Here is a 14873-nt window from a genome sequence, read left to right as displayed (position 1 = left end):
AGAAATATAATTTTTTACAGCTTGATTTAATAGGTGAAGTTGATCTGTCAGCTGATCATGGTTATTTACCTCAAACTCTCTACTTGTCAGTAGGAGAAATGCCAAACATAATTATTATAAATGTACTAATCATATAATGCCAGCAACATTAATAAACAGAGTTCTTACTTATTGTTAGTGGCCATACTCTACTTTTTGGTCAACTGACATCTGAATAATACAAATATCCGTTATTCTGCTGGATGTTAAGAGCGACAGCTGACCTTAATAACGTAACTTTCTTTGATGTCTACCAAGGGACATAACTTGCCAGTGTCATAATTACATTGACACACCAGTTCTTGTTGAATCACCAAAGTAAAACAACGTTGAACCTGGTCAGTACCAGGTGGGTGACCATTTGGTAATACCAGGTGCTGTATGTAGGATGATGTTGACACCTCCCTGCAAGAACTGCAAAAAAATGTAGCATCATCATTCTCCTTAACAGGAATATGCAATCGATTGGGGACCGCTTGTGAATTTGATATTCCCATAAAGCTTCCTCCTTTGAACGGAGCCAGTTCAACCCCGTACAGTACTGTAGTGTCATTTCACTGGTATAATCAGTGATTCATTTTTCAACACTATATTAATCAACATTTTTATTTTGTTTTCTCTTATGTGTTATTGCTTGATTGAATTTGTACAATGCTCTGTTTGTTTTTTTCAAGCATGATTGTTAATAAGAATGTTTCTTCCTATTCCACAGCACATCTTGCATCCAGATGAATACATTCCACCCAAGAAAATGTTGGAGTTCTCCCGACAACATCAAGAAGATGCCATTCTTCAAAAGATAGAACGAGATGTGAGAGAGCTAACAGATGACGAGGCTGATTTAGAGGTTTGGAAACTTTTTACTATTAAATGACCTGCTATTGAAATATTGAAAAGAACAAATGAGAGTTCTTAAGTTAGTAGGTGTAGAACAGTTGAGGTAATAGGTTCAGTTCACAGGAGAAGGTCAAGGAAAAATGAGAGGAAGTGATAAAAATGAACTTAAGAGAGATAAAAACTATTCTAAGTATAAGTTAATCTATAAGTAAAATTTTAAAAGCTGCCTGATGCATGCCAGTGGTTGTAGCTAGTTGAGTGTTATTTTTTGTGAAAGCTTGGGAAGGGGGGGACCAGAAATTGGAGTTCAGTAAAGCACTTGCCATGAAAATAACGATAGAGTAGAGACATGCTCGTAACATCTCTTCTGTGGGGAAAGCGGTTGCAGGGAAGTGAAAAGGGCATCACTTACTAGAGTTCAAAACCAATTTTAAACTCCATGAAAACAGGATAGGGCACGTTGAGCAGCTCCTGCCCAGATGTGGCAACAGTACTCCATTTTAGGGCGTACCTGACTTTTATACAGATAGAGAATTGCATCGACAGTGAGATACCTACTAGAGTGATAGAATGATTCAACAATTTTCCCAGCGATCTTGGTAACAGATTTAATGGAAGTGTTCCATTTCAGATCAGGAGTGAACATCGGTCCCAGAAGCTTGTCAAGACATGGAACTTCCTGAAGACAAGAGCCACTCATTTCAATTGGGGTGTGATGAGGGTCAGAGCGATTATGATGAAAGGAGAGAAGCTTGGTTTTCAATGCATTAAAATTAACCAGCCATTTTTCCCCATTGCACCACATTCTCAAGATCAGAAGAGAAAAACAGAAAGATCTTGGTCATTGCTAGCCTTTGAAGTGATGCCATAGATTGCATAAATATCTATAAATATATTTTCTCGTGTACATTTTCAGAAATGTTTACTCTGCTTAGAAAATCTTCTTTTTTCAAATGGCAAAATTACAAATCTTCTCATCACATAACGAAACAAATTAGGCAGATTTCATAAGTATTGTTCACAAATAGTTTTTGATATGTCAGCAAGATATGTTTTTTGCAATATTGTATAATTGAACGTCTTTTTTCAAAATAAATTTCTTTTTTTTTTTTTTAATTGATAAAGGACATACACAAGATCTATTTTTTCTAACATTAATCTTACAACTGAAGATTAACTATTGTATAAGTTTTGTATGAATAATGGGACCGTAATTCTCATGAGGTTGTTTTATGTCTATACAAAGTATCTGATTTAAAAATTTTGCACAGAAGATAACATGTGGAATGTGGTGTATATGAAAGAGAAGCAGAACAATCATGGTAAGATGGTTAATTGCCAAGCATTAAAAATTTATATGCTATATCTGCTTACATCCGTACAAGCATTTGTAAATTACTTGTGTCAGGATTTTTCATACCAGTTAAGGATTTATCCTTAACAATCAGCCTGACAAAGAGAAAGCTATATATTATTTAATTGGAATTCATTGAGATGAGTATTATTTATTAATTTATTTATTGCGGACTATTATTCTCATCTTTTCTTAGTTGTTTCACAATGTTTCGGCCAACTATTTCTCTGGCGTTCATCAGGTGGTAACCGTGATGGATAGGAACTCTGAACCTCCTGACTAGATTCTCAGCAATTACTGCCTTCTGTAGTTGTTGTCGTCTCACCACGTTTTTGACCAAGTAAGCCTCTGGCCAGCTTTGGTAGGATTGAAACCGCTATCTTCAGACAATTCTCACCTGGATCCAATTTCAATCCTACCCAAAGCCAGCCAGAGTTTTACTTGGCCAAAAACGTGGTGGGACGATAACAACTATTGAAGGCAGTAATTGCAGTGAATGCAGTCAGGAGGTTCAGAGTTCCTATCCAGAGTTGTTATCTTAATTTTTTGGAATTTATAAAATGCATATCCATCATCATATTCAGTTTACATGCTGACATGTGTTGGATGGCTCTTAAAAATTGACTTCTAAATGTCTCTTTCTTTGAAGTCATTTCCTTAATTGAAGCAAATGTTTTATAGGCTGAATAGCCTTCCTAATGTCAACTCAATGAGGTGATGGAGATCAATGTTTTTATTGCCATGCTATCTTTCAGTGATTGCTCACCAGGGCTAAAGAGAACTTCACCTGCCATTAATTAAGTAAAAACAAAAATCGTATGAAAATTGCGTGTGATTCAAACCCAGGTTTTGATATCAATAAAACGATTGCCTTAGTAATGTGTCCTCCACCTAGTCTCTTTTTTGTTAAACAATCACATTTCTACTTGCATATACAAAAATCCCAAAAACATAGCTTTTTACCACCAAAAATAAAATAAAATGTTTAATGTATATCCCCTACATAATAAAAATGACTGTAGAAATTCCCCTCTGGACCAAAGTATTATAGGTTTGCCACAACAGATGCCACATACAAATTCAATACATCTAGGCTAATAACCACTACCTAATGTAGCTTTCAAACACCATTTTAGACATTTTCAGTCGTGATAATAAAATTCTACGTTACATCACCATCGCAATTGCAACATCTTTAGAAGAAGTCCCTATTTTTCTCTCTATATTTAGTTCTACCACTGCTACCAGTTGTCACCAGCATGAATTCTACATGTTCCACATAATGTGTGATTACACTGACCGTAACTGACTATTACATACATAGACCTAACATAATCTTTCCAATTTCCAATTTATAAATAATAAAAGCTACCTTGTCAAAGTCTATCCATTCTGATTGGCTAGGCTCTAAAAATTCTTGTATTACGAAATACAGTTATTCACTTTATAAATGAATGCTTACTAACATTAAAATATGGTTTCAATCAGAGACATATTAGTTCACGCAACATAATGTTCATTAAGTGCAGAGGTCACTTTGAGCATGTAAGATAGAACGTTCACTTGCTTTCTTATACAAAGAACTCATTTACTTGCTTTCTTATACAATGTTTACAACATGCTATCCACTATAAGAATCTCCTTCATCAATATTGACGTCAAAACAACAAAAACTTAAACAGCTTTTGATATTGAGTTTTTATACCATTAACCACACTAGGTGCAAATTGCTGATGTTTCAATCCAACGCATTATATATGGAAGAATTTAGCTCCTAAATATTTGTGTATTTTATATTAAAATTTCTTCTTAAAAAAAAAAAGAAAATACAGAAGTTTATTTGTTAATTATTTTATCTTTTCCATACGATTTGACAAAATTTGTAGGTTTCCTGGTATTATGATAATAATGAATATTGCCTCTAAAATTGGTGCCGACAAAACATTATGCTTTCCGAGTGGCTAGTCAAACAGTGCACGTTTGCACATTGTTTGGTGGCAAAACTATTTGTTAGCGACAATTACACATGTTGTTTATTTACAGATTACCCAAAAACCTATAAATGTTGTTAAATTAGGGTGAATGTGAAAGACGTTTAGAAACAACCAATTTAACTTTATTGGAACCTTTAATGTTACCTTTATTATTTATTATTATATACCTATATAGAGAATATTGCTATATTGAAGATGTTAACTAAATTGAAGAGGTTAGCTCTCAAATATTTGCATTTTTTTTTAATTATTATGCAGAAAAAACTAAAAAAAAAAAAAAGAAGTTTATTGAACGAAATAAAACAAACTTATTTTTTGCCAATAATTTTATTCACGCAACATATTTCTTTAAATAAAATTTTTTTTTCTGATCTAATCATAATAAAAAAGACGCAATTATTTGGAAGCTAAACTCATCAATGTATAAATATATACGAAATGCGTCGGTACTTCGGCATGCTACATTCATGTTGAGCATGAACGCCAGTGCCTTCTATTTTACTGGGCCGTAGTTTAATTGTTCTTTTTTTTTCAGGTGGTATGGGGCATACTTCCACTGGGCAATACCGGTACACGAGTCCTGCTAATATTTATATATGTATAGATTATTCATGACCTGCTTTTTTTATTCCACTTTGATTTTATTCAAAATTTCATAAACTGTGATATATCTGATAATAAATTCTTCTTGCATAACTAAAGATGAGAAGTATCTTTAGTTCGATATTATCATCATGGGTAATATAGATAAAAAGAGTTCTATTGTTATCTAATTTACATGTATTTACGGATGCACCATTAAAATTTGCCTAAAACGGTCACTTTTCTCTCTGTGCTCAGAAACATGAAAAACTATTAGAGAGTGATTGAATCATGAGAGAGGACAAGGAAAATAAAAGCTAAGTGAGAGATGAGGGACTTGTTCAATCAATTACAACTTACAGCTAATTAGACGAATTAAAATGGAAATTGTTTCAAACATAATTCAAAGCCAGAAGTAAAGAATATTTTAGCATATATTTTGTGTTATTAAAGTATAAAGGAAAAAGGTCTTAGGGAACAATTTAGTATAACAAATATTTTCATATGTTCTATAAAAATATCCAAGGAAATTTCCATAAACAGTTGATATCTTTTCTAATTTTTTTTTTTTTTTTTTTTTTTTTTTTTTTTTTTTGACTTTTAATCATATGACTTAAATTCTCTTTGATTTTCAGGAGAAAATGGATCGTTTGTGTATTTTGGATAGACTTATCCAAGAACAAAGCTTTAACGTGACAAGTCTCAAAGAAGATAAGGTCAGTTGGTTACAGCGCCTCCATCTTTTACATTTTTAGTTTATTTATGTTTAAAATATTATCTCTTTATTAATTAGTTCGTACACAAATTTTCCTTATTTTTTTATTTTATGTATTTATATGCTGAAAAATAATACAAATAATTAAAAATCTTTAATCAAAAAGTTTTCTTTTCTTTTTGCATTTAATTGGAGTGTCCAGAAAATTATGAGTTTTTGAAGGATAAAAATAAAAGAAATTTATTTGTATTCCAATAATCACAAAGTGTTCATGACATCTGTCATATGTTGTGTCTAGTTGTGACATTTTAGTTGTCTTTAATGTCTAACTTAAACAAAACTCATCATTCAACTTTGAAGATCTTTCAAAATGCTTTACATCTTCTCAGCTGAACTCCACCTGTGTTTTAAACTATTTCTGAACTATTAATTCACCTACAACATGAACATCATAGTCTTCACAAATAGTTGCTCGCAATATTTGGAAACGATACTAGATCAAAGCAGAAAAGTATTATTTGAGTCATTTAAACTATTGTTCTAATCTCAGTTATTATTTTTACAATAATCTGGCTGATATAAACTCTGACGTTTTTCAGGTGCATTTTTTTTTATGTCAAACACTAGAACTTCTATAGAATTTCAAGATGAACCCAGGATAGATTATTCTTGTTAAATCAGTCATAACTGGGTAGAGTGTTATTTATTGTTTTTTTTAGTTATTATGACTTGTAGGAACGACTGAACCAAGTGTCACTTAGAAATCATTGTTAGTCCCCTGACAAAAGGAGAGTAGACCTGTAAATTCACCCTCGTCCGTTTGTCTGTCCACGCTTTTCTCAATAACTACGCTTTGGAATGATGGACTTAGTGATTTCTTTTTTTGCATTGTGCAGAACTCAAATTTACATATGTTAAAGTCTAAAACTGCACTGTTCATTTTCACCAGGATTTGACGTCTCCCGGGGACTTTTGGGGCTAAGGAAGTGGGGGGCAATGTTGAAGTTAGTAAAAAAATTTTATGCCTCGTTCACTGTACACTCGTGGGGAACCATGCATGCTTCACTTGTTAATACTTTTAACCATGGCAAATTGTTTTGAGTTTGTTAAAGGATTTAGATTTTATTTTAAATTTTTGTTATATAGTTTTTATATGATATTCACCTTGAAAGTTAAATTGAAATGAAATTACTGTTTACCATTATTTGGGATTGTTCCCAGGGACCTGGAAATTTGGGGATATATTTTTAATTGTAATATGCCAAAATAGTGTTAATTTTATTATTACTATTAAAAGCAAAAACTAGCTCACATTTTTAATTACATTTTTTATTGTATTTTTAAAATAGCATCTCAAATGCATTGCTATTTTAACGTTTTCGTTATCTAGGCATTTCTTGGTAATTCACAAATAAATGATAAATAAACTTGGTTAACTTCACTGATATTGTGCACTAGTAATAACAATTTTTACGAGATCAGTAATAACACATCTTTGTAATTGTTATTATAACTTTCTGGGATTTTTATTAGTACTTTAGTAGCTATTATTTCTAACAACTAATCTTTCATATATTGTTTTTAGGAAGCCCTTGAGAAAACATTGAGAGACCTCAACTATGAAGTGAGCAGGCCAGCTGACAAGTCCCAACAACAAATGGAACATCTTGCTAATCAGCAACATACAGTTGATAAAGAACTCTTAAGAGCCATGTTACAACTTGCTGATGCTTCAAAGGTAATCTCATCAACCAATTCAGTTGTTCTGTTTTCAATAGCAATAATTGCTCATATTCAGAAAATCTTGCTTTTGAATCTGAAGTTTCAAAGAAAAAAATCATATAAAAATTGCTGACTTTCAACTACTAACCTCAAAGGTAGGGAGTCAGAGTTTTTAAACCCTCAATATGACTTCCAACTTAGAAAAAAATTGTTGACACCCAACTGTGACTCCTCACTTCCGTCCCTTCAAAGACAGTAAAAAGAAGCTAGAAGATACCAAAAAGTAAGTTGCCACAGTAACAGTAAATCATAATATAAGAAAATATAATTTTTTTAAATAGTCAGCAACACAAAATATGCAAGTAACCATACATTAAAAATGTTATTAAAACAAAATAATGAATATAAAATATTCAAATAAAATAAATTGTGTAAGCTTAGAGCTCAACCTCCATATGAAATAATACACAAATACAATGCATTGTCCTGAATTAACACGAAAAGGACATCCTTTTTTGAACACCTATGTATTATTACGCATTTTCATCATTACGTAATATATATTATGTTTGTTGAAAAAAAAATTTCTACACATAGAAAGGTGAAATCAAATATGTGTGCATGTTATAACTCCCATCTGATCTAATATTATGTCATCATGATGCATTATTTTCTTCCAGTAAGATTTCTACCATGCAATTTTAGTTCCTTTTTTCTAAATCAATTTTTATTTTTATATATACCATTTTATTAAGAGATTAATGTAGTTCGCTTTAGCATTATTTAGTGTGTATATAAAGGTAATTTATATAAGGCAATATACACGGGTGTAAACTAAGACATATAAGAGTGTAATGAGCAGATTCACCTGTTATATCATTTGCATGATTGCATTAAATTTGAACGCACATTTGACAAGGGAAATTTTCCTAAAATATATCATGGAACTTCTATCAGACGACACTTATGAAAGTAAGAATATAATATAATGTAATAAGAGTATTAATATATATATATATATATATATATATATATATATATATACTGACAGATCATGAGAGAAGGCTCAATATCTTTGAAATGAAATGTGTAAGAGCTATTTTTTAAATAAATTTGCAAGATAGAGAAAGAAGTGCAGATATAAAGAAGCTTACTATAATAACATTATTTTAAAAATGACTTCCAGACCATAGTAGAATGGGGCCCACAAATGGATGGTAACATTTATGCTAGTAAAAATAAGCTGCTCTCCTTTAACAATTACAAGACACCTCTCCAACCACAGATATTCATGACAAATAATACCCTATCTGAGAATTCTGCTTTCAAACTCCTCAGCTAAACATTCAATATGAACTGAAACAAATACGTTGAAGACATTGCAAAGGCTGCTAAAAAGAAGGTGGGTTCCCTTTATCAAGCTAGAAGACTACTCACACCTGAGAGCATCCTGTACCTCTACAAAGCCACCATTTGCCCATTCATGGAATATTGTTGCCACATCTGGGCTGGCACATCTACCACTAGTGTCTCCCTCATGGATACGGTTCAAAAAAGAGTCTTCAATCTAATTGGTCCCACTTTGGCAACTTAGCTCCAACCTTTGTTCCATGGCTGCAAATAATACACTGTGCCTGTTTTACAAATATTTTAATGGAATATGCTCTGATGAACTCGTTGCACTTGTGTCCCCTCAATGTACATATTCCCGACAAACCTGCTTAGCAACAAAATCGCACCTCTTCACTGTTGAGGTCCCTAAATGCCAGAAAGCTTTCTACTCTAATATTTTCTTCCCTCAAACAGCTAGACTTTGGGATTCCCTTCCTGCTTCCTGTTTCCCTGACTGTACTGATATGCAGAAATTTAAATGTAATGTAAACCATCTTGTTAATCTTTCCTAGGTATGTTTACAAATAGTAGCCTCTTACATCCAAATGGTGATATGCATTGTTAGGGGAGTGAAAATGAGTAAAAAAAAAAAAAGGGATTAACCACTGAAAAACCAAGCATGCACATAAGTCTTAAGCATGCATATAAGTCAAGAATGATTGAAAAATTAAATACGAGAATCAATAAACAAGAGTTGTTTATTTTGTTTTATAAAACATGTTTAAATGTTAAATTTATATTTCTTATTACAAAATACTTATTCAACTAATTCCCAAAAGGAAACCAATTTTGACAATACAATGTATTTTAAACCTTGCATTTTCATTGCAGAAACTTGAAGAACTCAACGCTGAAAGCAGTAAACTCGAACATGAAATTGCTTTACTCAGATCAAAAGTCCACGGAGAGTTAAGTCGCAGTAAAAGCATTCCTTCCTTAGTAAGTTCGCTTTTGATTTCATCTTTTCACAATTTCTGGATGAATAAAAGCAGATTTATACTGTTTGTTTATTAGCTTTTACAAGTAAAACAGAATTAAATTACTGGATCTTGTACATTAAGAGTTGATGTTAGATTTATAGAACAATTGAGATAAAATATTTGTGTTACATTCAAAATGTCCAGATAATATAGTGGTTGCCCATAGCACATTTGACAACTATGGCTATTTCTGGTCACAATACCAGAATATGAAAATGATACATTGCTAATGTAAAAAACATGATACTTATGGAAAATGTCTTATACTGGTAAATGGTTCCATGTTGCATGCTATCTTGTGCCTACCAGTTCTACCCAATTCTACTTATAAGTTTGTTTGTGATTTTCATAAATAACCTCCCTAATGCAATCACATTTGAGATGGGTATATTTGTTGATAGCATTACACTGTATTTTCAACATGTGGGAAAAATAAAACATACAGTGGCTGAATCTTTAGAAAATGACCTTCAATCTGTAGTGAAATAGGGACATATTTAATCCTACTAGGACAAAACCCCTTTCTTTTTACAATTATAAAAAACCTTTTCAAGTACTGATTGCGATGGATAAAAGCACTACCTGAGAGTCCATCATTCAAATTCCTAACATTCATAAGTAACATGAATTGAAACAAATGCATTACTACTGCAAAGAAGGTGGGTTCTCTCTACCAGACTAGAAAACTTCTCACACCTGCCAGTATCCTATATCTCTACAAAGCTACCATTCACCAATGCATGGCTTATTGTTGTCACATCTCGGCTGATGCACCAATCACTAGCCTCTCCCTCTTGAAGAGGATTAAAAAATAGAGCTTCTAAGCTGATAGTGCTGAATGAGGATCTTTGCTTCCTCTTTACAAAAATGAAGAAACTTCTCAACAAGAACTCCAGCTGAGATGATCTGGTTCTGCTCAGACGTGACCAACCAATTACACACAACATGCAGGAAAGCAGGCATCTGATATAGAGTTGACACAATGACCTGCACAACAGGAAGACGCTCCTTCAAATTGCTTTTGCATGTTTTCAGCAAAGGTCATTTTATGCTACATCATGAAAAAGGATTTCGACTCAACGAGATGGCTGTATGGAGTTGCTGACTACTGTTCTCAAATGCTGGGCGGAGAGAGTGATGATATGTATGACAGCAAGACTCTGCTCCATCACACACCTTCGAGAAAACCTAGAAGTGGCTGTCTGAGAACTTCCACTCCTTCACCAGTCTCAATTCATCTGATTGTAGCTTCATACATCATTAGATGCTGAGCACAGTTGAAAACGGTGCAAACTGTTCTGCCTGAAACACCAAGGTCAAGCTAATTGCCAGAATCAAACTTGTCCTCAGATGTGTTCAAGGACACTATGAAAGCCGTATGCTTTTTTGAGTTAGCTGTATTCAGCAAAAGATCCTCTGAAAATCAATTTAAATTTCAAGAATTTATCAATTATTGACCAAGATATGACTTTTTCCCTTTTCTTTCCAAATGTGTCAAATTTGCTTATTTGGAAATAAATCTATTTTAAAAACAAAAATATGGAAAAAAAATTTTAATTTTATGCTTTACATACCGTCATGGGACAAAGATTCCATGTTCCAAAAATCACCTGAATTGATTTGTTTGTTTAACTAAGAAAATCAAATTTTATGATGAAGCAAGACATCATGTTTTATAAATAAGGGGGAGACAACTCAATTCAAATTATCAGGATCAAAATTTGACTTGTAATGATTACAAGGTACTAATCAAATCGCTGTCATAAAAGAATGATTTTCGATAAAACAAAAAAACTACTTGATCAATTTGAAATCTTTGTTTCATGACAAGTATGTTCAACATAAAGATTTTTCTACGATTTATTTTTTTTTAATCAGTTTAATTCTAAATAAGCATCCAAATTCCTTCTGAACAGCATGTGTTATATGAATTAATGAAACTTAAAAGAAATGTTAGTATTTTTTTTTTCTTTAAACACACTGACCAGAAAGGAAGATGTACTTAGATGTTTTCATAAAACTATATTGGAATTTCTGTAAAGTATTGAAGGTATTTACTGCCTTAAAAAAATATTCTGTGAAAAATAAAAAAAATTGTATTTCATCAATATTATAGTAGATGAATCTTTTCTAAAAGTTGAAATTTATGTACAAAAATACATTTTTTTATCATTTCCATTTTCTTTTATTCTCTTTTTTAATAGATGGGAGATTCCAGCCACACACGCCAAAAAATGGAAAAAGATTTATACCGTGTGAAGGATGTAATGAATAATTTAAATAAAGAAGGCGCTCGTTTATCTCAGGCCTTGAACACATTGAAGCTTCCTCCAGGTAATAATCTCTTTCTTTTGCGAATCATCAATTTTTGCTGAAATAATTTGCAGTTAAATCTCAGCAAAATTTAACTGATTTCAGTAATTTTCAAAATCTCAATTAAAATCTTTCCTGTTAACATTTTTTTTTCCTAAAATTAAAATAAAAATTTCTTAAAAGGAAAACTTGTCACTTATTTTGAATTTATAAATGTTAACACCAGTAAGATGAAATTAAGGATCAACAAATAAAACAGTTTGAACAGATGGGATCAACAACAGTGGAAGATAGTGAAGCGTCTTCACTCACATATTCTCACACTATATAACACATTTTGCCCTTATTAACTAGTATTTTAGAAATCGTAGGTGCTCATTGAAAATATTTATTACCTAGCTTTAATTTGTACATAGATTCCATAAATTGTATACATATATATATATATACTACAAAAATATGACCTGTATGTGTTAATCATTTTTCATCAGGAAAAGGTGAGTTTTCAAAGCTAATTAAATCTAAAAAGACAAAATCAAAAATTAGTTCCTTTCTGTTCTCTATATCTCCCCCCTCTCTACATGTGAATTTTTGTTTATAATGGACTATTCCGATCTTGTTATTGTTTCTTTATTACTTTTTATTGTTAATAAACAGAATAAGAAATAGTGATAGAGTACAACATATGGTGAGAGGGTGAATGTGATAGATAAAAAACTAGTAAAACTCAATCCCCAAACTGAGGAATATTTTAGCATGTATTTTGTATGATGAAAATACATAAGCCTTAGGGAAACAAAAGTGACCGAAAACAAATCTTAGGAAATGATTCTTTAATTTATTGTTCTTGCATTTGATGAATCGTGTTTTGTATTATGTTATATACATTTTTGTATCTCCCCTTTTTTATTTTAAAGAATCAAGCGAAGAAATGGCAGTAAACAAAAGGCAGAAGTCATCCACCTACATGGAGACCGACCTTGATTCTAAAGAATCATATGACTTGGCTTGTGAAACGCAAGCTACACTTTCTCTTCCAATCTCCTCTCATGATTATCATGATGGTCAAGTTGGTTTTGTGAAATATGTACGTCCATCTTCACCTGGTCATTTACAAACTGACCACAACAGTCATTCATCTCCAGAACTTTTAGAATCTCAAAAAGAACAACCTTTGCATTCTCATTTGCCAGCACATTTTAAGGTAAGATGATTTGCTCCTTTTTATTTCTAGATGTGGATATTCTATCTCTATGACTAGCAATGTCAGTTGAGCCTAACTTTGCATTTAACCTTAACCTTGACAGTTGAGCAGAGCTAATAAGTTGCTGATGATTGTTTTCTCAAAAGAATATGGCTGAATTAAGAAATAGTAGTTATTTTGTTTTAGCTTTTTGAAGAATATTTTTTGTTTTCTTATATCAATTTAACAAACATCCCAAACTCCTCATGTTAAGAAAGTCTTTCAGAATAGACACCACCAACATCCTCAATGTAAAGAACTGCTTTCAGGGTAGACAACCCCTTTTTTTGGGGGGGAGGGGATAATTCCCCCAAATTTAACCATGATAATCGTTGTCAGCATATCTACCCACAAATGCTAAAAAAAAAGAGGGGGGGGCTTGGCAGTGTCAGTAGGAGAGAAGTAGATTTGTTTATCGCACATGCATACAAACCTGGCAACCAGTGAATTACAGTGCATAATACAGGTCTTTATATGTCTATAAATACTTGTTTCCCGATAATTTGAATGAGATTTTCTTAATCAGCATAGTTGAAAACCAACAAAAGTTGTCATTCTAAAGAAAATTGTGGAAGTGGACCTAATGTACGAATTTATCCCAACCTATAAAAAAAAAGTTAACTGTAATTTTTTTTTTCTTCGCCATAAAAAGAAATGTGAAAAGCGAGCGAGAGAGCGAGTTGGGAAGAATATATACAGAGAGAGATAGGGAGAGAGAGAGAGAACGGAAATGCAAACTTACACCATAAAATGTAAGAAAATGAACACAGCAATTTACTCGGAAGGTAAAAGTAGATATCATTGCGACACTATATTTGAATGGTACATTTGCATTCCTTTCACAGAATATAGGAATGGTCAGAGCTCAGCCAATCAGATTGAGCAGAATTAGTTTTGGGAGACTTTATTATTTCTGGATTGAGAAAAGGGAAAGATTATGTTATGGCAATCAGTTTATGATCCAGTTAAAAATACATATCTGTCGAAAGTGAAGAATTCCTCCCAGTGATGACTGGGTGCAGTAGGAGGACTTGATATTTAGAGGGAAAAATAAGAACTACTTCCTCTAAAGATGGTTGCAGTTGTGATGATGTTGCTCCTAGGATGAATTGTAGGATTTTATTATAATGACTAAATGTGTCTAAAATGTTGTTCTAAAGTTACATAAGATAGTGGATAATAGTCCAGACATAATAAATTTGTATATGGCATCTATTGTTGCAAACATACAGTTCTTTGGTCCAGAGGGGAGTTTCTGCAATCAAAATGTTATACATGGAGGTAATCTTATTAATCTTAAAATATTTTCGTCAAAAGATTAGGGCAGACAAATGCTTTTTTAACTAATGAATTGTCACTCATTATGGTCAAAAGTTACTTGAGTTAAGAGTTTTAAAAAATGATGGAGAATCTGAAAAGATTGAAACTGATTACTCAAAGAGTAAAGTTTCACAAGCATTTATTGATTTGTGATCTGCAGAGAATTAGTGTGGTTGTAATTTGTTTCATAGATATTAAGTTCTTGGAAAGAAACTCTGTTGATGGAAATTCTGCCTGATGCTAGACACATGGAAGAAGGAAAGTTCTTTTCCATTGCGGTAGAAAATGATTTTAATAAAATAAATTTATTTTTTTGCAGTTCTCGATTCTAACTTACAAATGCATAGTTTTGGTCGCTCTGTTTTGAATGGATTTAAAAAAA

At 32.2% G+C, this 14873-nt stretch overlaps 1 protein-coding gene across 6 annotated transcripts in view; it reads left to right on the top strand.

Moving 5' to 3' along the window:
• LOC145293166 (uncharacterized) overlaps positions 1-14873 on the top strand; it is a 333600-nt gene that overhangs the window by 258320 nt on the left and 60407 nt on the right. For all 6 annotated transcript variants that reach the window (XM_080139627.1, XM_080139628.1, XM_080139626.1 and 3 more), the window contains 6 exons: positions 752-886; positions 5442-5522; positions 7107-7259; positions 9467-9574; positions 11820-11949; positions 12846-13132. In XM_080139627.1, coding sequence (XP_079995753.1) covers positions 752-886; positions 5442-5522; positions 7107-7259; positions 9467-9574; positions 11820-11949; positions 12846-13132 — 894 coding nt within the window. The remainder of the gene's footprint in view (positions 1-751; positions 887-5441; positions 5523-7106; positions 7260-9466; positions 9575-11819; positions 11950-12845; positions 13133-14873) is intronic.

Source organism: Euprymna scolopes, chromosome 14 (assembly GCF_053919585.1).
Source record: "Euprymna scolopes isolate OS-2025 chromosome 14, ASM5391958v1, whole genome shotgun sequence".
NCBI classification, from domain to species: domain Eukaryota; kingdom Metazoa; phylum Mollusca; class Cephalopoda; order Sepiida; family Sepiolidae; genus Euprymna; species Euprymna scolopes.
Note: the sequence above shows the minus strand (reverse complement) of the source record. Positions and strands in the feature narration are given on the sequence as shown.